Genomic DNA, 25,394 nt, shown 5'->3' with positions numbered 1-25,394 from the left:
ATAAGGGGGAATGGGGTGGGAGGAAGGGAGAGAATTTGGAACTCAAGGTTTTGGAAGTAAATGTTGAAGGTTTTTTGCATGTTGCTAGGAGGGGAAAGAAAATTAAAAATAAATCAAACTCCCCCCCCCAAAAAATCATGTCATCAATTGTAGAATATTTCCTTCTGAATATCTAGTAGGAGGTTATCTCAAACTCAACATATTCAAAACAACATCCTACTTAAATCATCCACTCATCCAAATTTTCCTTTCTCAAATGGGAATGCCACTTTCACAGGCACCACATTCATAACCTTGGTGTAATCTTTGACTATTCTCTTTCACTCCCCCAAAAAAGTGTTACTTTTTTTTATCATTCTACTTCCATAACAAATAACTCTCACATCCATCCCTTTCTCTATTCATGCCTTCATCACTTGTCCATCTTTGTCTCTTTGATCTATTATTTAATTGTGCTTTACTTTTTAATTTAAAACTTAAGCACTCCCCAAAAAGAGCATCTCTGTACACACATAGAGGAGCACAAAAGAGGATTCTATATAAAAAACCATGATTCCCCATTTTATACCACTTACTTAAAAAAAAAGGCATGTAATAAATTCTACACTACTTTCAAAACTATCCTGCTTGTCTTATCACCTTTCACCTGTTAATTAATCTTTCTGCGTCTGGATTCTTCTCCGTCCAATCCATCTTCCACATAGAAGCCAAAATTACACGGGTTTGATCGTATTATTCTCCTCTAAAATCTTCAATAGCTTATTTGCCTCAGATAAAATAGACATTTCAGTCCAAAATTTAAGACCTTCCACAATCTCCCTACTTACCTTTTCTTTCTCATCTGATCTCATACTTGTCAGAATTAGTCTCAGCTTTGGAAAGAACATCAAAGGTCATGTAGTCCAACCCGTCCATACCTGACCAAGAACCGCCCCCCACACACACACACATGATCACCTAGTCTTTGTTTGGAAAACTCTAGTAAACAGAAGGGATCTACTACTTTCTGAAGCAATTCATTTTTTATTTGGAACCACTATTAAGTTCTTACTCCTACTATTGCCCTCTAGGGTCAAGCCAGTTAAGTCTCAACGTCCTCTAAGGCACAAGCCTTACACATCCCCTCTAAGTCTTCTCTTCCCTGGGCTGAACATCACTAAGTTTTTTTCAAACAGTCTTCATGGACTCATCTTGAAATCCTCCTGACTACCCTCCTCTGGGCACCCTCCAGCTCCTTGACATCATTCTTAAAATACAGTATTCAGAAGTGAACCCAGAGCTCCCTAGGTGGTCTGAGCAGGGCATAATAGAGCCGAACTATGCTCTATCTGTCCCTTCTGGATAGTAGATTTTCCGGTAATCAATGGAGTGAAACAAGGTTGTGTCCTAGCTCCCGTACTTTTTAGCATGTTTTCAGCCAGAGGATGGCAGACACAAGGTCCTTTCTTGAGCTAAATTGCCAAGTAATCAAACTCTACTACGCAGAGTGCAGCAATGATGGATTGATGTTAGAATGCCAGACGGACACTTGCCAAAATGTTTTAGGAAGAACTTACAAGCACTCGCAAGAGGGTCAGAAGGAGCAAAATTGAGACACCCTGAAGATCTCTTTGGAGACCTTTGGAATTGATTGTGCAGCATCGAGTCACCAGCACAGGACAGCCCAGTATGGTGTGCCCTCATCAGAGAGGGAGCTGTGCTCTAAGAGCAAGGCAGAATTGAAGCAGCTCAAAGTTTAGAATATCCACTCCAGGTGTTCACCCAACCTGTGGTAGGGGATTCTGAGCTTGTATTGATCTCATCAGCCACAGTTGGACAAACTGCAATTTGACTCTAACATAGTGATGTTGTTTGGTCCTCTTCAAGGACAACAACCCCCAATCATCACCATAGTCATGCAAAACATTTTCATACTAGTCATGTTGCAAAAGAAAAATCAGACTAAAATAAAGAGAATAAAAAAGTTTTTAAAAAGTATGGAAAATCTGCATTCAGACTCCATCAGTTCTTTAGGGATAATAACTGAATTCATAAGAGGTAATGAGATCACTGAAGCAGCATTGAGGGGAGAGAGCCCTGTGAAACTCTCCTAGGTAGTGGATGTGACCACAATGAGGACCCACAGCAAAGAAGACTGAGAAGGAATGTTGAGATAGGAGAAAGTAGTGTCCCAGAAACCCAGAGAAGAGAGCATCAGTGATGGAGGTCAACAGTGCAAAAAGACTGCCGAGAGGTCAAGAGGATGAGGATTGAGAAGAGGCCGTCAGATTTGGCAATTAGGAGATCATTTTGGTGGAATGATGTCAGAAGCAGACTCTAAAGAGCGGAGAGGAAGTGTAGACCCCTATTGGGGTTGGCCTTCTCAAGTTTAACTACAAAAGGAGACAACACATAGTGGAGTTGGAAGGATCAAGTAGGCAGCAGGGTAGGAGCCAATATATAGGGGGAGACTGAAATGTGTGAGTGAGGATACCCAAGGGGGTTATCTACTGGAGGACAGATTAGAACTTGTGCATGTAGACAGACCTTGGCAAGGAGGGCCACCTCTTCAAAGAGAGGTGAACACGGCCAGGACAGAAAACATGTGAGACAAGGAAGGGAGAAGAGAGAGCTCTTGACATATGAGGAAAGGTCTTTACATCTCTTTATATTAAGAGAGGGATACTACTTGGTACCCTGAAAAACCACCTTAATTTCCAAGTATTTTGTGGGTTCACATACACTTCAAAGCTGTTCAGACTAGTGATGTCCTGTGACGTGTTCACATTTATGAGTCAAGGGGACAAAAGGTGTTCAATGAGATAGCAAAGTAAAACAGAACTCTCCCTCAAATGTACACACCATCAATGAGATGAGTGCACATACAAAGGGCTCCCACACATTGGGGCAGGGCTGGCAAGAGCACCCTGACAAGAGCTCACGAGGACAAGGCAGACACTCACATAGAGGTGATGAATGGATACATCCCCATGGCCCTGTTTCTCCTTCCTAGAAGCCTCAGCTGAGGTGTTACCTTTCCTCTTCTTTTGTTGTTGTCTCTTTTGTTGGTTTTTTTAGTTTTTGCAAGGCAAATGGGGTTAAGTGACTTGCCCAAGGCCACACAGCTAGGCAATTATTAAGTGTCTGAGACCGGATTTGAACCAAGGTACTCCTGACTCCAGGGCTGGTGCTTTATCCACTATGCTACCTAGCCACCCCAATCCTCTCTTAAAAAAGCAGACTGTATATAGTCATCATTAAGAAAGACTGACTGTACATGTTGAGAAAGACAGGTTTACAATGGTAGCCAACTCTAGGCCAACATATGTAATCAATAGGGATTTTAAAATACTAAATTAAGCAGGTTTGGGTAAAAGTGTTGAACTTCCTAGAAGGTGGAAGAAATTCTAAGATAGGCCAACAAAATTCAGGCCTTTATTACATCAACAGCAGATCAAAGGTCACAGCACTAAGGACCATCAGATGAAGATGAGAGATGGTAGGATCAAAAGTGTGAACATCCCTATGTGTGGTTGAGATGGGGTGGAAAAGAATTTCATAAGCATGGGGGTTGTTAGGGGTTCTAATGCATATCTCCTGAGTAAGGACAGGAGCAGGGGCGAGAAGCCCAAACCATGCAATAACTCCTTGAAAAAGGAGGGAGTGTCTTAGGGACCAGTAGAGAACAGAGCCACCAAGATTATCTATCTGTTGGGTGAAAATAGTGAACACCAAAGGAAAGGTTGCTGAGGGATAGAAATTCATCGTTGGGTATTTAAGCATTTATTATGTTTCATTCATGGGGCTAGGTGTATTCTTATACAAGTCAATCAAACTTACTGTTTGAGGATTCCATGGACCTAAGACAAAAGACAAATACAAGGATCTGGCTCAGAAAGTGGCAAAGGGTATTCTGACACCCCTGTGGGACCAGTAGTTAGAGATTAGGAGAGGAGCATCACTTTTTGCACCCAGGAGGCTTCTGATGTTTGCAGCCTCAATAAGGAACCATTAGGATCATCTCTTTGTTATCCTGCTGTCTCCCCCATTTGACAGTGAGCTCCTTGAGGGCAGGGATTGCCTTTCTTTGCAGGCCCAGAGCTTGGTACAGTAGCAAATACTAAAATACTTGGTATACTTTATACTATACTTTAGCAGATACTCACTGATGACTTAATATGGGAGTGTAGGTAGTAAAGAGGGAGACCTTCTGTCCTCAAGTCCTAAAGGTGATAGTAAACAAAGGATATGAAAACCTTTCTCACACAATTCCAAATTATCTTTTAGAACATTTGATCACTTCATCATTTTACCCAGTGTGTCACCATGTCTGTCCGCCTACAAGCCTCTGAACATTAATCCCAACTCTATGGAGTGTCCAGGATGATGGTCTGGTATCCCTGGCTATTCTCTCCCTACTGCCCTGTTCTTATCTGCCATGACACAAATATGTTTAAAAACATATTTGTACCCAATGTACCCAATGATACAGCAGATATAAAAATAAGCAACTGAAATAGTCCTACAAATAACTATCTCTTCCAGTTTTTCTTTCATTAATAAGGGCTGCTATAATGCCAAAAGAAATGAACTAGATTGCAGCTTAAACCTAAAATTGCCTGCTCATCCCTTTTTTAATGTTTTTCTGTAAGAGCTTTCAGGGATCTCCAATTTTATACTGTGTAGAGTATCTATATAAACCAACATTTTGCCATTTTCTTGAGGCTTAGAAGCAAACGCCAACAAAAAAGAACAAAACTGTAAGATTTCAATCATCATTTAGTTTATTTGCATAGTCAACACTTTCTCATACTAAACATAATGGTTCCCAAAAGAAAATATGTTCTCACTATCAGAACTTAAAACTGATTTGTGATTCAACAACTATTTGTCTTAGTATCTTAACAGTCTTCATTTTAATCGCAAAGCAAAACATTTATTTACAAATGTTTACAAAGAAAGTAAAAACCAAATGAATCCCAATTTTGCCCATGCAGAGTCTGTGCTTTATTAACAGTCTGTCTTAACATTAAGCAGTCCAACTCCTTCCAAAAGTTTCTTAAGGCTTGGTGAATTCCTTGTATTCATTCTCCAATGGACTTCTCTTAAGTTTAATATAAGTATTTAATTTCTGAATAAATGAGAGGAAATAGGACACAGCAAGCTCTGTAAAAGATAGCACCACTACTGAAAAAGGCTCGTGGTTTTGTAATCCAGGGTTCTGTCTTAAAACAAAAGTAAACAGCATACAATGCAACTGCAAAAAAATGTCGAAGTAGACTCATGGGATTAGGTGACAATCTATAACAAAAGAAATTATATATTAGAAAAATCATCATTTAAGATTATTTTTTAAAAATTCAATTGGATACCAATTATAACTGCATCTTTTAAATTTAAGAACTATCCTATTCTCCCAATGTAAAGGATGTTTAACACTGAATATTTTTTCCTAATGATAGGGATAACTGGTTTTGGAAAACCTGATTTTAAAAAACACGGCAATTCTTTTACAGTTTAAATAATTCTTCGGTTTCCAGCTTCTGTGACCACTGACGGTTGGAGGACAAAGTCTCCTGGATACTTAGGCCTAGAACCTCAAAGATAATTTTTCCATAACCACTTTATATAAACTGTAACATATATAAACTTGGACAAATTTTTAAATCGGTGAAAAGGAGCTAATAGTTTCATTTTCCAGGCAATTTTTTAGGAACACATTCTTTGAAATACCTGTACTTTAAATATTCTTACTATTTTTCATGATTCCACCCACTTGTCAAAATTAACTTTTGTTTACAATGGGAACATGAGAATGGACAGTATAGATTAAGCCACAGATAATCAAAAATCTTCATTTACTCATAAGGTTTGATTTAAAACATCTACCACAATAGTTGCTCACAGCTTTTCTCTCAATGTTCTTACCCATCTTCTTCATGAAGATGCTTATGAGCAAAAAATACAGTCAAAAATATCAGTGAGGAAAATTGAACATAATGAAGAATACAAATTAATTATTACTTTATAGCCAAACAAGTCATAAAATGTTTGATAAATTTGTGAGATGTTTAAATTTATATAACTTACACAGAAAGCAACTCAACTGGACCAGTAATGCATTGTCCACCAAGCTTGAAGTAACAGAAACATGCACTTCTTAACTGATGCAGGGTCTCTATAAAATGATTTAAAATTAGCTTTAATAAAAATATTCATAAGACAAAAGACAAGAGCAATATTCAAAAGCTAAAGATGAGCTAGAATTACTATTAGAATATATTCTAATTATAATTGAAACTTGCAGATAAAAACATTTTCTAGTCTCAATCTTATTAACCCACCCATTTTTCCTGCAAATTTTATAGTCTATGCTTTCTTTCAAGAATGAGTAAAATTAACATTTGTTCATCAAAATAAACTTGACTTCCATTGTAAGATCACTTGAATGTAACTGCTATGTCAGAATTCACTTATTTTTCTAAAGAACTATTTGTGAAGTCAACTTTCTTATTTAATCCATATAATGTTACAAGTAGAAAAATCTTAAATTTGAGGTGTGTCATGCTGGCACCTGAGAAACTGAAAAAATCATCAAGTTGCAGATATGCTAGTCTTTATGTGAATGGCTTCTGAAGAAAGATAAGGCCTGAAAATGTAACTCTCCCAGAAAGTAGAGACAGGCCATGATCTCAGATGTAAAGTTGGCTGCCCTTGCTGGGGGAGGTGGGGGGGGAATGGAGATAAAAAGAAAAAGACATGTTCAGAAAACAATGGTTTCAGAGCAGAAAACAAGATAACAAGAAGAGCAGAAGACTGGTAGGCCTTGAATTACTGCCTTGTAGAAAAAGCAGGGAAAGAAAGGACAATTAGATCTAGGAATTTCTGGGGCTACTGTAAAAGTTCAGAATAATTTTGACTTGAACCTGAGACACAAACTTAGGGTCTAAATTGAGATTTACTTTTCCAAGGAGATGGGGGAGAAGAATAAAAGGAGAGAAGAGAGGAGAGAAATGAGAAGGAAAGACAGAGAAGGAAAATATGTAGCTTTAAGTTGGTTAACCTACCAAGGAAAGTTATGACAAAGAATAAGGGCTAAATAGGAAGCCATCCATCTAGGAGTATAAATGATTTATGGTAAGATAAGGTTTTTTGTTTTTTTTGGCAAGGCAATGGGGTCAAGTGACTTGACCAAAGTCACATAGCTAGGTAATTAATTATTAAGTGTCTGAGGCTGTATTTGAACTCAGGTACTCCTGACTCCAGGAATCAGGGTGCTCTATCTACTGTGCCACCTAGCTGCCCTGATATGATAGTTTCTGTAGGCAAATGATTAATGTTCCAAACCTAAGCAAATTTATAATGCAGAACTTTTTTAATTTACCTAATTGGTCCACAATTTTGTTTCCAGAGAATCCTTCTTATTGTATTTAAAATGTTTACATACTTAAATGAAAAGTATTTTCTGTCTGACAGTGGGCAAGGTTACCTTAAGAAAAGACTTCAGACTTTGAAGGAGAAATTCCCTCTTTCTTTTCGAATTAGCAAACAATTTTCAAATGCTTGCTATATATACAAGACACTGTGTTATATACTTAGGATACAATTACAAACCCAAAAATAGTCCCAAATCTCAAGAAAATTATATTCTACTTTTCCGCTGCAGTTTACTCAGTTATCCAGAAAAGAGGCAAATACATAACACAGTAGCCCTCTATCAAGTCTGCTTTTTCATCACAATCACAAAGAACCATTCTGAATGAACTCACAATATATAAAATCTATAGAATAGATTTTTTTCTATATTTCCTTTACTAATCAAAGGATTGATGCTACTGATGTATTCTGTGGAGAAAAAAAAAACCCTTCACCGGAAGCCAAGACTCAGTAGCCATTTCTTAGCTACATAACTTTAGACAAGCCGGTTAGCAGGTGGTCCCTATTTATACATCTGTAAAATGAGACATATGGTAGAACTTTAAGGCTCTTTCATTTCTAACACTCCACCATTACAATCCCTCACTTACCATCTGTGCCAGAAAATAATTCATAAAGAGCCTGAGCAAGAACATTCACAACAAATGAATGGGACTTTCTTCTTGACCGATAGAATGAATTTTGGGCCTAAAAAAAAAAAGTGGATCTTTTATAATGTAAGAATGAAGAAGAAAAGTAAATTTTCCTAGTGATTTCTCTACTCCCCCAAACTAAGGATATGCTACTTATCTGGCTAATGGCACAACACAGACTTAGCCCTGGTGATCTCTGTAGCTGGGGTCAAGTCACTCATAACAAGCTTGAATTTATACTCTCTATTAGATGAAAGAGTTCTGTACAACTAAATATAAAACCCAAAGTCCTAATACAGAAATTAGAGGCCCTGAAGAGTTATAGATTACAAAACCAAAGCAGCACACCTGGGCACTACAAGTGGGCCTAAACCAGGACCTACACCCACATTCATGAGAAGGGCCTTAAGGCAATACAAATCTCCTTTTTCATGCAGCAGGGTACACACAAGACAGATCATACAATGGTTTTCAATTCCTTCAGATGCTGAGAACAAGCAAATTCTTCTGAAGACTAGGATGAAATAGTTTACCTGGAGAAGAGCTCTCTCATCATAAAGGTCAGGAATGTTCTTTAGCAGGCTCCTCAATATTTTTATATCATTGAAAATAACACTCATTCCCCCACCAGTAAGAGGATGTCGAATGTTATAGGCATCTCCCAAAATTAAAACACCTGTTCCAAGAAACAAATGATCATTTGAAATATCCTTTCATTACGGCAACTCTGTTCATTTTTATTAACTGCTATTAGAAGAATGGGAAGAAAAGACTATAGGGGGAAAAATTAAGAGAAAATAATTTTAAGTGAAATTTTCCTCTGGTGAACCTTCAAGAATCTATAATCAGGTTATTATTTTATATTAGTTATTTTTTATCATCAAATATACAAGTGGAACCTCTATTTAAAATTCAATATTCTATTTTAGTAAATGAAAACTACAATAACACCTCAAGTCAAGGACTATGAGAATATTTTGGCTTATTAAGTTTATTATTTTACCCATTTATTCAGTGACTCCTGAACACAAGGATATGCCTTGGGACCTATGCCACATAATAATAATAATAATAATAATAATAATAATAATAACTCTCAATAATAGATTTTTGGAACTCAGGACTTAGTTCTTTAGCAGCTAAGAATCTTCAAACAATTCAGTACTCTTTGAAAGAGGGCTCATAAAAGTAAGGTACTAAAGCTATATTATATTTAAAAGAAGAAAATGAAGTCTCACCCCCATTTTTGCCCTGATAATAAAAAACCTATGACTTAAGATGAAATTTTTAAAAAGTTGTTTGATTAGACACATCCAGAGCTAGAGAGGAAGTGGTTTGAAAAAGAATGGGGTAACTAAAAGTAGTTGTTTAAATACTTAATGACAAATTTAAATCAAGTTACCCCGGGACTACTATACAAACAGAATAAACCTAGATTGAATCCAAGCTTAAATTTTCTCCTTCCCTAAAAGTTGTTTTTTTTTAATATAGACAAGAAACCTAAGTAAACCTAAATCTGCACCTCCATTTTGTCATACAAAGAGTTCTCAGATTAATAATATTGTCCTACATAGGCTAAGGGACATCCACAGCCACAGCTTGCCACTTCTTTCCCTTCCCAGCTTCTGCCTACATTGCTTCTGACTCTGCCCTAAGAAGAGAAAAGGCAGAAGGAAAAAGGCTGGCAGTCCTGAAATGAAGAGGAAGACAGAGGAGGGAGTGGAGAAAGACAGCAGTGGACTGGAATCCGCAGGCTTCTCTTCTTCCTCGTTGCTGCTTCCCCTGCAATCTCTTTACTGTACAATGTTAAAACTAATTCTGGAGGTAATGAGTAACTGCAGTTCAGTAGAACTTTATTTGATTTATTTATTTATTTACTTAAGTAATCTGGAGATAAATAGGTATTTAATAAGTATATCCCATTTAGTCACTACTTTCTAAAATCTGTTTTTATTAAATTGTACCTCGTTTGTTTAATGGTGAAGGAGGAAGAAAACTTGCAGGCATAGACCTCAAACGATCATTCTGAATCCCCTCTAGGAAAGGTTCTTTTATATAATCTGCAGTAAAACACAAAGAGATATATTTACACCAGTTTAAAACATTTCAGTTTTAAATGATCATATTTCTTACCAAATAATTCCCTAAATTATCTATAACTGCTATAAAATAAGTGGTATAGATTCCAAAGGACATATAAAATCTATCCAAACAAAACCTTAAAATCAAAGCTTCCAAAATCCATTCCAACTGAGGAGCTGATATGGTGCAGAAGCCGAGAAGAACTCTTCCGTTGCCCTGAAGGCATTACATTGACAGCAGTTAGTGGCTTAGCCAGCCCCCATCAAACCCTAATTTGAGCCCCCAGGCTCTTCCGAGGTTTTCCCAAGCTAAACACCCAGTTTTCAAACTCAGGCCCCAATTAAAAATCCTGTGATAGCCACACTGTGCTAATAAGGATGATCTTTAATAGAGAGGAGGCGGCGGGATTAGGGGATGGGAAAGATACAGCAAGGAAGGAGACCAGAGGGATAAAGGGGCAGTTCTAGGTGGTCAACAAAGGAAAGTGGCCAGAGGCGACCTGGGCTCAGGCCTATAGCTATGGCAAGAAGCAAAGGACCAGAAGGGAGCCTGTGATTCTGTGAATCCGCCCCCAACGCAGGTTCAGACCTAACCAGCCTGCACATGTCCTATAGGCAGGAGGTATGAACCAGGGATTCTGAACTAGGAGAGAAGAGGAGGAGGGCTAAGTGATTCCCTGTAGCAAGAAATACTGAAACCAAATCAAAGGGATGAAACAAAAAAGTAAGGTATCTCCTCATCACAAACAACTGACCTGGAAAACAGAACAAAAAGAGAAAAATCTAAGAATTGTTAGACTATATAGAAACTTGAACAAAAACAACTACAACATCTAGATACCATATCGAAGAAATCAAGAATGAAAATTGCCTGATCCTATTAGAATCAGAAAGCAAAATGAAATTACAAAGAATCCACTTAACACTTCCTGAAATCCCAAAAGAAAACTTCCAGGAACATTACAGCCAAAATCAATAGCCAAAGACATGGGGGCAGCTGGGTGGCTCAGTGGATAGAGCACCTGCCCTGGAGTCAGGAGGACTTGAGTTTAAATTCGAACTTGCTTAACTGTGTGAACTGGAGCAATTGAAACTACAAGAATGAAATAGTTACATCTTAATAAGGGAAGAAAAAACAAATACCTTTTGTCCAAACCCTGTCATTAAAGGTCACAGAGGAAATTAAAGAAAATGTAAGTCCTAGGTTTTATTTGGTATCTTAAGTGGAAACAAAAGGGGGGGGGGGAGAGAAGGAAGAAGACAGATTTTATTATCAAGGTACACAAGAAGACTTAAAATATGTTATAAGCGGTAGAGTGAGCAGGTACAGCTGAAACTCACTTTCATTTGAACCAAAGCAGTTAGAATAAACATTCACAAAGGTTTGGAGGGAGAAATACATTCAGCCTAAGAAGACAACAGGAGAGACTGGGAGAAAAGAGAAAGCAAAATAAACTGGAAAATAAAACTTTGAAAAGAGCAAAACATTGGAGGTGACTGGAGGAAAAAAAATGCCTTTGAAGGGTCTGGATAAGGGGTAACTTGGATGAAGATCCAATTTAGGAGATTAAGAAGGATCAATATTCTATTAATTCCAAAGGAAAAAAAATGAATTGAAGGCAATACAATATAGAATAACAAAATGAAAATGATGATCAAATTCTAGTTTGACCTCACCATCCTAATCAATGTTGGCCTCTCCTGGTGGATGACTTCTAGAGTCTCCTAGAATCCAGGCCAGCCAACTATCATTACTCTTCAGGCAGCAATTCTGGACTTTCTTTACAATCAGTTACCCCTCTATCCCACCCCTTTCAGCTTCTTCTTATGGGTTGTCCCCATTAGAATGTAAACTTCTTGAAGGCAAGGACTGTATCTCTACTTGTATTTGTATTTCCTTAATAAACAATAAAATGACTGACTTAAAAGTTACAAACCTCTCTGGGCTTCAGTTTCCTCATCTATAAAATGAATGAGAAATTCTTTAATTCTGATTCAATTTTTAAAAGAATCTCTTTGGGGGGAGGTATTTGCATTAATTCAACTTGAGAATTATGAAAGCCTCATAAGGGAGTTAATGATATTGAACTGTTTATATTCCTTCAAGGGAGGAAGATACAGATAAGGAGTGTTTATAGACAGGGCACAGGTAGGAGCTGAATAAATTTAAAAGGTAGTGTTAAGGGGGTGAGAGAGAAATGGAAGATAGAAGGGGGAGGTAGAATTACGAGTAAATAATTTCACATAACAGAAACAAGAATATACTTTTGCGGTAGAGGGGAAGAGGGGGATACTGAGAGGGAGTGGCTTAGTTTTACTCTCATGGAAATTGGTTCAGAAAGGGAATAACATATACAATCAAGATATCAAGAAATATCTATCTTACCCCTACAGGGAAGTAGAGAGGGATGGGAGAAAGGAAGGGGTACTGATGAAAGGGAAGGCAGATTATAGGAGAGGGGTAGTCAGAAGCAAAATACTTTTTAAGGTGGGGGGGACATAGTGAACAAAGAGAGAGAAAAGAATAAACAAAGGTGGGAGGGGAATGAAGGGAAAGCCAATTAGCAATAGTAAGGGAAAAAAATACTGAAACAAGTTTCTCTGAAAAAGGCCTCATTTCTCAAAATCCAAAATTACTTGAGAAACCACATACAAAAAGCACATATAGGAACTAAATGAACATAACTACAAAAACTTCTTTAAATAAATATAAAGCAGGGGCAGCTAGGTGGCGCAGTAGATAGAGCACCGGCCTTGGAGTCAGGAGTCCCTGGGTTCAAATCCAGTCTCAGACACTTAATAATTACCTAGCTGTGTGGCCTTGGGCAAGCCACTTAACCCCACTGCCTTGAAAAAAAAAATCTTAAAAAAAAAAAGAAAAATAAATATAAAGCCAAATAACAGGAGAAATATTAATTGCTAATGGTCAAGGCTAAAGCCAATATAATAAAAATGACAATATTACTTAAATAAATTTAACTTATTTGATGACATACCAATCACCAAGCATTACTTTTTAAAAAACAACAACAAAAAGCTCAAGAATCTCAAAGGAGGTAACAAAAACAAAAGTGGGAAAGAAGATGGTTTAGCAGTGCCCAAATCTCTAACTAAAGTAACTACTACAAGTAGTAATCATCAAAATAATTTGGTACAAGTTAAAAAAAAGATCATCAGTGGCCAGATGTGGGGAGGTGGTAGTGGTAGTGGTAATAGCTGTCCTTCCTAGCCAAAGAGAACCATGATGTCATATCTGTGACAACATGACTTACACATTATGTTACTATAGTGAGCGGACTTTTCCAGCAATATCTCGCCCCATGTGTGATCTGACAAACTGAACTTCGTTCTGGTGGAGGTCTGGTGCTGTGCAAGTCTTTAGCCTTTGGAATGAGGCGTCCTGGGCTGCCTGCAACATCAGGGTAAGCCCAAGCCTGACTTTTGATGGTTTCTTTTCCTCACAAGCCTGCAAAAGCCTGCAACCACCCAACCCTCAGAAGCCAAAGACTGGTTTCCCAAAAGTTGCCTGCTGGATCATGGGAATACCACTGAGCTGCAGATCTAGTCAGTATTGCTTGTGATAGAAACTGCAAAGATTTCTGATCGTCTTTGAACATCCAACTTTCCTTCTTGATTAATGAAAACATTCTTGGCGAATGTTTTCCCTTTGAGCTGTCTTCCACTGGTCCAGGAACTTCACTTTTAGTGAAATATGAATGCTCCCAGTGCCCCTCTTAATTATGGCCCCAGGTAGTTGGATATTTGCATTTATGAAACACTAGACTACTATATTCATTTGCTTCTTTATATTCTGTTTAGTTTGAAAAAATTAAGAGTGTTTAAAGCAGGCCTGACTTGCCTGGATACCCCAGCTAGAAATAACAGAATAGGATCCTGGTTTGATAATGATTGATAATTCATTCTTTTTTTCTGTGTCTGGGATAGATTTTCCACAAATAAGATTGTGTTTCCAGAGATTCAGCCAATAGATTAAAGGAGAAGGTGGAGAGGGAGAGGGACATGCATTAGCACCTATATATAATCTTGCTTGCCTGTCCTTTGGGTGCAGCTCTTTGATAATGAAAAGCAAATTAAAAAAAAAAACTTTCTTTTGCTCAGACTAATCTCTGAAAATTTTCTTTAGTATATTTTTAATCACACATAATCCCAATAATACCACTATAAGATCTATACTCCAAAGCCATCAAAGAAAGTAGAAAACTATTCAAAAGTTGTTGTTCAGTTGTTTCAGTGTCTGATTCTCCATGGCTCCAAGCGAGGTTTTCTTGGCAAAGATATTGGAATGGTTTCATCTGACATATGAGGAAACTGTGGTAAGAAGGGCTAAGTGACTTGCCCAGGGTCACCAAGCTAGTAAGTATCTGGGGCTGGACTGGAACTCAGGAAGATGAGTCTTCCCGGCTCCAGGTCTAACACCCTCCATGGCATCACCTAGCTGTCATACTCATCTGTACAAAACAATTTACTGTAATTCTGTGAGGTAGTCAAGATTTGGAAAAGGGAGTGTCTGTCATTTGGGAAATGGTTGAACAATCAAAGCACGTACTAAGGAATAGTAATACTATTATGCAGTGGGAAATTATGAAATGGGAAGATTCAGAAATTCCTGGAAGACTTCCAATGATTTGATACAGGGAAATGAGGACTAGGGATAATAATTTATACAATAATAATTGTAAAGGCAAATAACTATGAAAGATTTAAAAAACTCTGATCCAAACAATGACCAACCACAATTCCAGAGACCCACAGATGATGCAGGCTAACTATCTCATGATAGAGAGGCAATACATTCAGGGCGCAGAATAAGACATTTTTTGGACAGGAACATGTAGGAATTTGCTTAAGAATGAATGTTTTTTTAAGTTTTTGCTTTTATTTTGCCCCCCCCCCCCAATTGTGGGGAGGAGGAAAAAGAATTTTGTTGATTGAAAAATCTTTAAATTTTCAAAAGTCTATATACATGCATGTATATTTAAAAATGTCTATAGAGAATGAGAATTATATAATCCTTGAGAAATTATACATAAGCACCTCACACAATATTTAAGTAAACAATGTTGTATCAAATTTTAGATTTAGTCACTATACTAAATACAACTGTGGAGAGTTTCCAAATAAAAATCACATACAAAAATGAACTAACTTTAAGAGAGAGAGAAGTTTTATAACTGCAAAAATATAGGGGGAAAGATGAATACGACATTTCCCATTTTTTTAACTGTAAGTAAAAACAATCTCAACAAGAGACACTAAAACTAAAATGTATCACACAAGTTAAGACAAGAACAAATACTGTTCATGAGGAATAAATGGAAAACACAGACTTTGGAGTCAGACAATATGAGTACAAATCCCAGACTTGCTCATTGGGTTCTATCACTTTATTCTTCTAGATCTTTGGTTTTCTCATCTGTAAAGCCCGGGATAATCTCTAAACTTCTTTCTAACCTTATATCCTGTGAAAAATTTTAAATTCATTCACTTAATTTTCCCCTAAGGAAACCCATTTACATGACAAGTTTTGGCTTTAAAAGTTAGTCACTTTTAGTTAATTTATTTATAATGATTTATGTTTAAGTATTGATAAAAACTATTTTCTTCTGCAAAAAACTCAAAACTAACTGATTTAAAGAATATTTATTCAAAACTAATAGCAAATTTGAATTGTTTCCTTCTCCATAATTCTAGGTGAGTTAGATCTTAGTCAAGAGCCCTTTTAGGGCTCTGATTTTTTCCTATTTCCAAAATCAAAAACTTTTGAATGAAATGGGCACTAAATAGGCCTATGGTACAGTTTCAAGGGAGCAGGAAAAAATAGAGTATTCTAGAGAACTATAAATATTGAGTATTCCCATTAACCTTAATAACAGTACCAGTAATAAATCAGACAAATAAGAGTCAATGAAAATGACAATTTGATTATAGTATTTGTTAGCAACTAGAAATCATTTTTATTACGAACTTTCCTCTAATTACTTAAACTAATTTTAAGTTGTTTTTCACTATTTGTTCATGTCTTTAGCATTATTTATATATAACCTAAGAAATGGAGTCTTGGAATGAGAAAAGCAGCAAATCCAATAATAGTAGCTGACATTCATATAATTCTTTGGTTGTTTTTTTTTTTTTTGTGTGTGAGATTTTAATGCCAAACTGTAATAAAAGAAAGAAAGTCCTTTTCTTACCAGGTAACTGTGGATAAATTTTCTCTACCATATAATCTCTTAAATTTCTTGGCATTTCTCCACGAATATCAACAAGAACTCGAGTTTCATTGGAAGAGATCTGGTAGATGAGAATTGGACTAGGATCTGCTAAAATGAGCTCAGCATGATTTGCTTTAAATTGAGGTACATCCTGGGGGGGAAAAAACCAACAATCTTTTAATTGTTTTCTAAAACTTCAAACTAGTTTTATTTCTTCTCTAGATATAATCTTTGTTACCTTCATTAGGAAGCCGACAAAATGGGATGTGACAGACACTGAACTGGATACCAGGTTTTTCCTGAACTTGGAGAAAAGCCCATCAGCAACAACTGTCAGTGGTGCTCGGAGTTCCTGTAACATAAAATAATGTTTGCCAACTTAAAATGACACCAAATGTACAGTAAACATCCTTACAATTAAAATTTAAATCTCTATTGTTTATATATGTATATTTCATATGTGACTTTCATAATGAAGCTACTTTGTTGAGCTAAAAAGGTTATGGATCTTTCTTTTCTAAACATTTATACTATCAAACCATTTAGAACCCAAAGGTCATGGGGTATTCTGGGTCCTGCAACTGCAGCATTTAAATCATACAGGTCTTAAAACAAATATCAATGATTTCAGGACTACTAGAAGATCAGGTCAAATTTTGTTACAAACTACAAGGAATTTCACAAATTTTTTTTTCTTAAAACTTTGTATAACACAACATATTGGTTTAAGTCAATGGGCCCATTTGTCCATTTTGCTGTTATAAAGGCATTTGGCCTCACAACTTTTACTTTCCTCCAATATGATTAAGAAACTTGAAATATAACAGTTCTGGGGGCACTAAGTGGCGCAATGGATAAAGTATGGCCCTGGATTCAGGAGAACTTGGGTTCAAATCCAGCCTTAGACCTTTGATAACTGTGTGACCTTAGGCAAGTCACTTAACTCCATTGTCTTGCCAAAAAACAAAAGGAAAGAAAGAAATATAATAGTCCTCAGAAAAAAAAAAGAGAGACTTGGCAACAAGTACATCTAAAAAGAAGTGTGGAAAGGACTACCAGATCAGTTTTAGGAGCACGCACTCTCCTTCCCTCTTCCCAAAGAACCTAACACCACAGTATTTCAAAACCTACTTAATGGTGGTGGTGTTCTACCAGAGACTAGAATTAATGTGTAATTATTTATTCTTCCTTCATTTTTTTTCCTTTCCTTTTAGAAGGGAAGATAATATGCCTCAATTTAAAATCTGTTCTTTCCTTGTGCCTCACACTCTGAATAAAAAAATTTGATTTTTTTATGGAGAGTTTGATGAATCTCACCTTGGTATCTCCAGTTTCTTTATCTTTGTACTGAATTCCCATCACAACATCATCTTCCTCTAGCAATTTCAACACAACTCCTTCAATGTACTTTGTGCTAAAGAAAGAATGGAAAGAATAAAAATGAAGATTCTTATTGTTTTAAAACAATGAAAACTCTAAGAAACTTAAATCAGTCTTGATAAATTCCATTTATTTTCTCATTCTAACTCAGTAAAACCTGATTTTGTTTCTATATGTATACTTCAGTATGGAACCCTGGACACAAGAAGTAATAAATTTATTTCATTTAATGTTTCTAAAGAAAAAAAATGTAAAAATGATACCCTTTAGCACTTTTTTTCTAATCTAGTATTTAATTATTAAAAATAGGTGATATAGAATATGAAAATTAAAGAATTTATTTGTTTTTTCTAATATCTAATATTTCACATTTTAAAGTTTTAAATAATGATACCAAGTTAAAACTCCTGTTGTTAAGAAAATAATTTATTCAGAAGTTTCAAAATCAGCCATATGGATCAGCACCAGCACCTGCCATGCCCTAGAGCCTATTGCTTCTTCAGTGCCAGTTTTTGTCCTTAAGACCTTTCAGGTCTTCATCTCTACCTCCAATCAGCTAACTAGCTGGAACAGCTCCAGGGGAACTCTTCTTTTTTCTTAGTAGATACCCATCCCTTCAACCCCTTTGGTTACCCCAAAGCCCCTTCCCCTCTTTCATGTGAACTTCTGGAGGGCAGGGCTGTCTTGCTTTTCTATCTGTATTCCCAGCACAATGCTTGTCACATAGGAAAAGCTTAATAAATGCTTTTTAGTTATATTCAGACAGCATCTCAGACAAGAGGGTTCTTAATAAGTTGAGAGCAAAACTTTCTCACAGGGTGTTATGACTAAAAAATCAAGTCAGCACTGCCAAGTTCATACTGGACCCTCACATTGAGGGTCTGCAGGGAGGCAGGGCTGGTCAACAGATATGGAGAGGGTTATGAATGGACTTGTTTCATTCACAAGGTGAAGAAATGACCTCTATCATGAAATCCAGTCACTTAAGAGTCTTAGATAGCTGCAGTCATTGAAAAGTAGAATGACTTGCCCAGGGTCACCCTGCCAGGATATGTTAGAGGTGGCACTGGAGGCCAGCTATTCCTGGCTTCAGGGACCACTCTCTGTCCATTGCATCATACTTTGTGGATGCGGATACTTTAACATCCACAAATCTAAGTATCCAACTGAATATATCATGAGTTTGAGTCCTGGTCAGGGTACGTGTAATAAATACACAGATCTTGTAAGAGACCAGAGTTCAAATCCATTTCAACATTTGCTAGTTGAATGATGATGGATAAATGACTTAACATTTCTCAATCTGCTTCCTTATCTATAAAATAGGAATAATGATACCTGTTCCTCTTTCCTCATAGTTATGATAGAGGGAAGACATTAAAATGCCACATAAATGTGAGCTACCATTGGTCCAAAGAGAATTCTCTATGCTCTGCCTTTAAAAGCAAGTCACAACTCCCTGGGCCTCAGTTTCCTCCTCTGTAGAATGAATAGGTTACAGACACAGATCTATGAATCTATGACTAATGAAACGTGCTGAAAAATAAGTTACACCATACTTAATGTATTATCTATTTTAAGTAGCCCAAATAACACACTGGGAGCTCCCAGATATTAAAAGAATCCAAAGATGTTCTTTTAGCACATTAAGCAACTCAGTAGGGAATTTATTTTTAAAAATCCACAAAAGCCAGGATGAAGAGGTCTAAAAGAGGTCTGTGATCTTCACAAGAAGAAATATCTACACTTCTGATATCATAGATCTATTAGATTATAATATTTGAAATAGTTATCACTTAGGAAAATCCACTTCATATTTGTACTAAGGCAAAATGATCCCTCAATCTTATTCTGAGTAATAAGTAGTAGTCTTTATGACTGATCTTTAACACAGTAAACTATGGTCTCACTTGGGTTCTGCCATTGCTGCCTTTCGGAGATTCATGATGAACCGTCCATGATGAAAAGCTCGACCGCTCTGCACTTGACTGTTTGCTGAGCATGGATATGGAACTTCAACTTCTTCACTGCACCCTTGGTTATGAATCACATAACCATTTACAACATGGGCATCAAGGTCTTCCACTGTACCTATAAAACAATTCCATTCAACAAGTTCAATTAAGCCCAGTCTGTGCTGAGTACATAGTAAGGACTGTGAGGGTTTACAAATAAAATTGAAGCCATTCTCTGTCCTCCAAGAGCTGTAACCCAGAGTGAAGTAGGACAGGGAAAATAAAGCAATGTCACATCTACAATACTCCAACAGAGCTGTCATCTCACTAATTTGTATGTTTGCTTGAATCCTGTAGACAGTGAAATGAAGCCTGATTTACCTGGTGCATGGGATCACACCAATTTGCTCAATACCTTCCTCACTTTTTCTGACATTTCAATGATTCCAATGAAACATTATGATGTCTATTTGATCTTGCCACATGACCAGCTTTTTAAGCTCACATATTTCTCCAATGACATCCTTTACTCCATTTCTTTCAGACTTCTTTCATGTAGTTATAGTTTATTCAAATCTACCATGAACTTCTTCACTGTCCTCTCTGTAATATATATATATATATATATATATATATATATATATATATTTTTAATTTCTCAGAAACGGTGTTGCTCCAAGACCTGCAGTTATAAAATCATGATCATGATAAAATAATGGCCCTTTAAAGATAGGCCTTTGTTTTTGGAAGCTGTCTGGGACCATTAAAATTTAGGAGGATGGTGAGGGCAGCTAGGCAGCACAGTGGATAGAGCACCAGCCCTGGCGTCAGGAGTACCTGAGTTCAAATCCAGCCTCAGACACTTAATAATTACCTAGCTGTGTGGCCTTGGGCAAGCCACTTAACCCCATTGCCTAGAAAAAAAAAAAAAAATTTAGGAGGGTGATGCAGCCCTTTCTTCCTCTTGTATGTTTCAAGGACATTTTTATTGTATTTTAAAAAGGGCCAGCAGCTAGTTGGCACCATGGATAGAGCCAGGGCCTGGAATCAGGAGGACTCATCTTCCTGAGTTCAGATATATGACCTTAGACACCTACTAGCTGGGTGACCCTGGGCAAGTCTCTTAATTCTGCTTCAGTTTTCTCATCTGTAAAATGAGTTGGAGAAAGAAAAGGTAAACTACTTCAGTATCTCTACCAAGAAAATATCCAAGAATTGGACAAAAGATAAATATATTGTCCACCTGACTATACTGTCACAACCTGAGCAACAGTCTTCATCTATCTATCTACTTGGTTTTTCTTGTGAAGGATTAGGCCAAATTCTTTTGAATGTTTATAAATCTCTTTCAGGAGACTGCAATGTTCTAGAGCTTGATTTAACTAGAATGATGTCAATCTATAAAAAAGAGGAGCTTCATGAGAAACTCATCATCCATAAGGAATTCTATTCAACTTAAGACTCTGCATAGGATCACCATAATGATGATCAAATTACATGCCAGATATTTCTAGGCTCTGGAGATAGAAGAAATGGAAACACTCTCTGCCCCTGAGGACCTTTTAATCTAAGTAAATAATACCACCACCCTTATTGTATAGGTAAATACAAATACCTATACAAAACAGATGTGTGGTTACAAAAGGAATAAGGAGGAAGTCTTTTTTTAATGTCTTCTCTGATACTTATGACAAGATCAGACAAGATTTTCCTCTTTAAATAAATTTGAATAATATTGGTATAGGAGATAGGAAATATACTGTTGGAAAAGTCTTTCTTTAAAAAAAATTTTAATAATATTTTCCCAATTATCTGTAAAGATATAGTTGTCATCATTCAATTTTAAAAATTTTAGTTCCAAATATTTCTTCCTCCTGCTCTTCCCTTCCTAATGACCAAGACAGCTAACAAGCCATAGTTTGTACATGTACAACTATGTTAAACATATTTCCATATTAGTCAGGTTGTGAAAGAAGAATCAGAACAAAAGGGAAAAATCACAAAAAAGGAAAAAAAAACAAATTGAAAAAACTGAAAATAGCATGCTTTGATCTGCTTTTAGACTCCAAAAGTCTTTCTCTGAATGTGGATGGCAATTTGCTCTACTGGATTCAGAAGATTTTAATAATTAAGAAGCACAGTCAGATCTTGTTTAGTTAATTGCTTAATAATAAAGATGTGGTTGTGTTCTCTGAATTACTGCAAGAAAAATCCTCTCTACCAATACTCTCACTAAGAATACTCTTGATGTGCAGATAATTCTTAGAAAAGTTTTATGTGGATGGGAAAAGTGGTAGAGAAAGTTAGCAATTAATATTTTCTCAGTCACCTTTTTTTTGGAATAAGGTTGAAGATTTTTTCTAGGAATATGGCATCATCTTCTCCCCTTTTTTTTTGCTCTGTAAATCAATTCCTCAATGCCTTAAAATTGTGCCCCCTCCAGCAAAAATCTACACTGTGTACATGTGGTCTAATTTAGCTCCTTTTAGTGCCCATTTCTACATGCTTTCTAAGCACATTTGAGACTGTAATGATAGATTTTAAGCATGACGGCTTCCTTGATGATAAAGAGAAATTTGTTATAAAAAATGTTTTTAAATCCTTTCCATTTTTCTTCTGATTTCTCTTCCTTCCAAGTTTCATTCTTACCGAAGGATGAGTTTTAGGAAGACTTTACTCATTTAAGTCTCTTGTCAAGTTCTCTTTAAGTTTGTTTTACACTTTGCTAGTTTTCTCTTGTTTTTTGAAGATATTCTGTTCAGAATTTTCCAAATAGTTCTATACATATTATTCATTGGTGCTGCCTTTATCTGCTTTACAAATGTAAAGTGCTTTTTAGTTAAGATAAATTATGTAACTTATATAAATTATCTTATATAAGATAACTTATGTAAGATTAAGATAATTGATTTTCATTGGTTAAACATCTTTAAGAACTTGGTCTCTATGTAGATACTTCCTTGCGTCCATTTCTCAATTTTCATTATCAATGTGTTCAGAATTGAATTATTTCATTTGTACATATTTTTTCTCATCAATATTCTAAAACAAGTGATCTCCGCTCTAAAAAGTCAGCAAATAGTCAACTACTGAGGAAAAGTATCTCTGTAGTTAGAGTGATCTCAGAATGGAGATCCTATTGACAAAGAATAAACAATGTTGGAAAACACACACACACACACATAAACACACACCAGAAAGGGAGAGAAAGAATGGTATTATAGAATGAAAGCACATATGCCAACTTTTTTAAAAAAGTTAATTTGTAACAGAAATCACTACTACATTTTTGTGGAGCAAATTTACTCATGGAAAATCATAGGCTATTTAATTTCATACTGCTTATCTTTCCAAGATAATGTGTACATTTTCTGGTACTTATGTTTTAAACTTTCTTTGTTTTCAAGTAAAGTGGCAAATTTGCTGAGATCCAGCAATGTTCTTATGAGGTGAATAATCTGAATAATTTGATTCCTGAAGCATCAAAATAAAATGCAGTTTAAAATCAGGTAGAAGCAGAAAACAAACAATATAAGTTCTCCATAAACATGATCAAGTTCAAGGACAATATCTTCTAATTTTTTAACTCAGGATAAATTTAATTCTTTCTACAAAAAAAAAGACACTGAAGATTGCAAATCTGGACAATTAAAATTGCTTTCTATAAATTTCAATGGATCTATGTACAAAATTTAACCTTGCAACAAAAAATCTGGCACTTTTTGCTTTTCCAGACTTCTTTCTTACCTTTCAAGGTTATTGTTCTTTTACAATGCCTGTAGTTAAAATCCCTTTTTAAAGAGGAGGAAAAGCCCTTGGGAGTTAAGACTCTATGACTTAAGACCTATGGGACAATAAGCACATGTCTTTACCCTTCAAGGCCTCAGTTTCTTTTCAGGAGAAAGTTGATGAAACTGATAAACCTTTTGTGGTCTCTTCCAGATCTCAATCCTATGAACACAAGTTAATTATTTTTAAATCAAATGGACCAAAAGATGACTATTGGAACCCTAAATGTATATATGTATATACATATATATGTATGTATTCACATTCCTGATATTTCTAAAATATTCCTAATACCTTGAGAAAATAACTGCAAATAATCATTATTCTAGTAAATTTTTAAACTAAATTTTCCATGTATTATATCACATAGCTATTTTAATACCATAGTCAGAGTTGGCTCATTAGCACCTTTGAAAATCCTAAAAAGTATGAGTGCAAAAGATATCCCCTCAAGATAAGTTATCTCATGAGCAGAACCAAAAGAACACTGTACACCCTAACAGCAACATGGGGGTGATGATCAATATGAAGGGACTTGCTCATTCCATCAGTGCAATATTCAGACACAATTTTGGGGTATCTGTGATGGAGAATACCAACTGTATCCAGAGAAAGAATTGTGGAGTTTGAACAAAGACCAAAGACTATTTCTTATTATGCAGTTTTGCTACTTCTTATATTTTATTTTTTTTCCCTTAAGGACATAATATCTCTCTCAAAACATTCAACTTAGATCAATGTATAGCGTGGAAACAATGTAAAGACTAACAGACTGCCTTTTGGGGGGGCTGCGGGGATGGAAGCGAGATTGGAGAAAATTTGTAAAATTCAAAAATAAATAAATATTTTTTAAAAAGATAAGTTATCTCAGGATAAGCATATAAATAGACCCAGTGTGATATGTTTTTCAAATTTTTCTCCAACATTTAAAATCCATGGTCTTCAAAAAAATAGATAAGGTAGATCTGTGGCAATGTTTATCTTCTTTAAAGAAAGATATACCAATACTCCTGGATTTGGTTTCTTCTTCACTTCTGCCTATATATTAGTAGTTTTACTATCTATAGAAAAACTAAGAGTCATCACTATATACTAATTCTAATTGCTCACTATCTCTGATGTCTCTTCCCATTCTCCATCATTAAAATTTGATATCTAGGACATTTTCTACTAAAAAGAAGACAGACACTAGTAGTATCTTCAAGTCATTCTATCAAAAACTTCTGGTCATTTCCCCAAATTAACAAGCCCTTTTGTGTTACTATTATCTCCTATTTTCAGTCAAGTCAGAAGTTAATGAATTCAGTAAGCTTTTGGAGACATAAACTGAAATTTCCTTTGAGAGATACAGATTTAACTAATTAAAGAATTTTTGTATTGTCTATACAGAGAAATTTTGTTTGTCACCAAGTAACAATGAAAAAGTTAGAATTTTGACATTATATATACCTACCTTCAAGACCCAGATCTTTAAGAGCACAAAAGCCCCCTGGCTGTAACAATTCTCCAAGTATTCTATCAGGTTCTTTTAAGTCTTTCTCAATTACTGTCACCTTTCTTCCATCTCTGGCAAGTATGGTAGCCAAAGTAGACCCAAGTACACCTGATCCCACAATAATAACTTCTGGGTCATACTCAGAAGTCACTGATGCAGATACAACTGCTCCTAGTAGATTTGACTCTGGAGCATCCATTTCCTTTTTGCCCTGTAAAGGAAAAGAGATAACACTGAATTATAACTCTTTCCTCCCCTCACTTAAGAGTGGCTACTACTGTAAACAATCTTTTTTATTTTTTTTGCAAAACAGTACTGACCATTTTTAGTAAGCACAGTAAAATCAACCACAGAATGTGACAAGAATTGTAGCTTTAAAGATACAAACAAATTTGTATTTCAAAAATATCTGAACT

At 35.9% G+C, this 25,394-nt stretch overlaps 1 protein-coding gene across 1 annotated transcript in view; it reads right to left on the bottom strand.

The window, feature by feature from the left end:
- Window positions 1–4,757: 4,757 nt before the first annotated feature.
- The window catches only part of SQLE (squalene epoxidase), a 38,888-nt gene continuing 18,251 nt past the window's right edge, over window positions 4,758–25,394 (bottom strand). The window contains exons 2-11 of the mRNA XM_074201679.1: window positions 24,937–25,189; window positions 19,650–19,830; window positions 17,677–17,773; window positions 16,598–16,711; window positions 16,339–16,510; window positions 10,013–10,108; window positions 8,582–8,724; window positions 8,007–8,103; window positions 6,070–6,157; window positions 4,758–5,280 (exon numbers count right to left, since the gene is read on the bottom strand). Of these exons, the coding sequence (XP_074057780.1) occupies window positions 5,091–5,280; window positions 6,070–6,157; window positions 8,007–8,103; window positions 8,582–8,724; window positions 10,013–10,108; window positions 16,339–16,510; window positions 16,598–16,711; window positions 17,677–17,773; window positions 19,650–19,830; window positions 24,937–25,189 (1,431 nt within the window). The 3' untranslated portion in view covers window positions 4,758–5,090. The remainder of the gene's footprint in view (window positions 5,281–6,069; window positions 6,158–8,006; window positions 8,104–8,581; window positions 8,725–10,012; window positions 10,109–16,338; window positions 16,511–16,597; window positions 16,712–17,676; window positions 17,774–19,649; window positions 19,831–24,936; window positions 25,190–25,394) is intronic.

The sequence above is a fragment of the Macrotis lagotis genome, chromosome X, assembly GCF_037893015.1.
Source record: "Macrotis lagotis isolate mMagLag1 chromosome X, bilby.v1.9.chrom.fasta, whole genome shotgun sequence".
In the NCBI taxonomy this organism is placed as follows: domain Eukaryota; kingdom Metazoa; phylum Chordata; class Mammalia; order Peramelemorphia; family Peramelidae; genus Macrotis; species Macrotis lagotis.
Note: the sequence above shows the minus strand (reverse complement) of the source record. Positions and strands in the feature narration are given on the sequence as shown.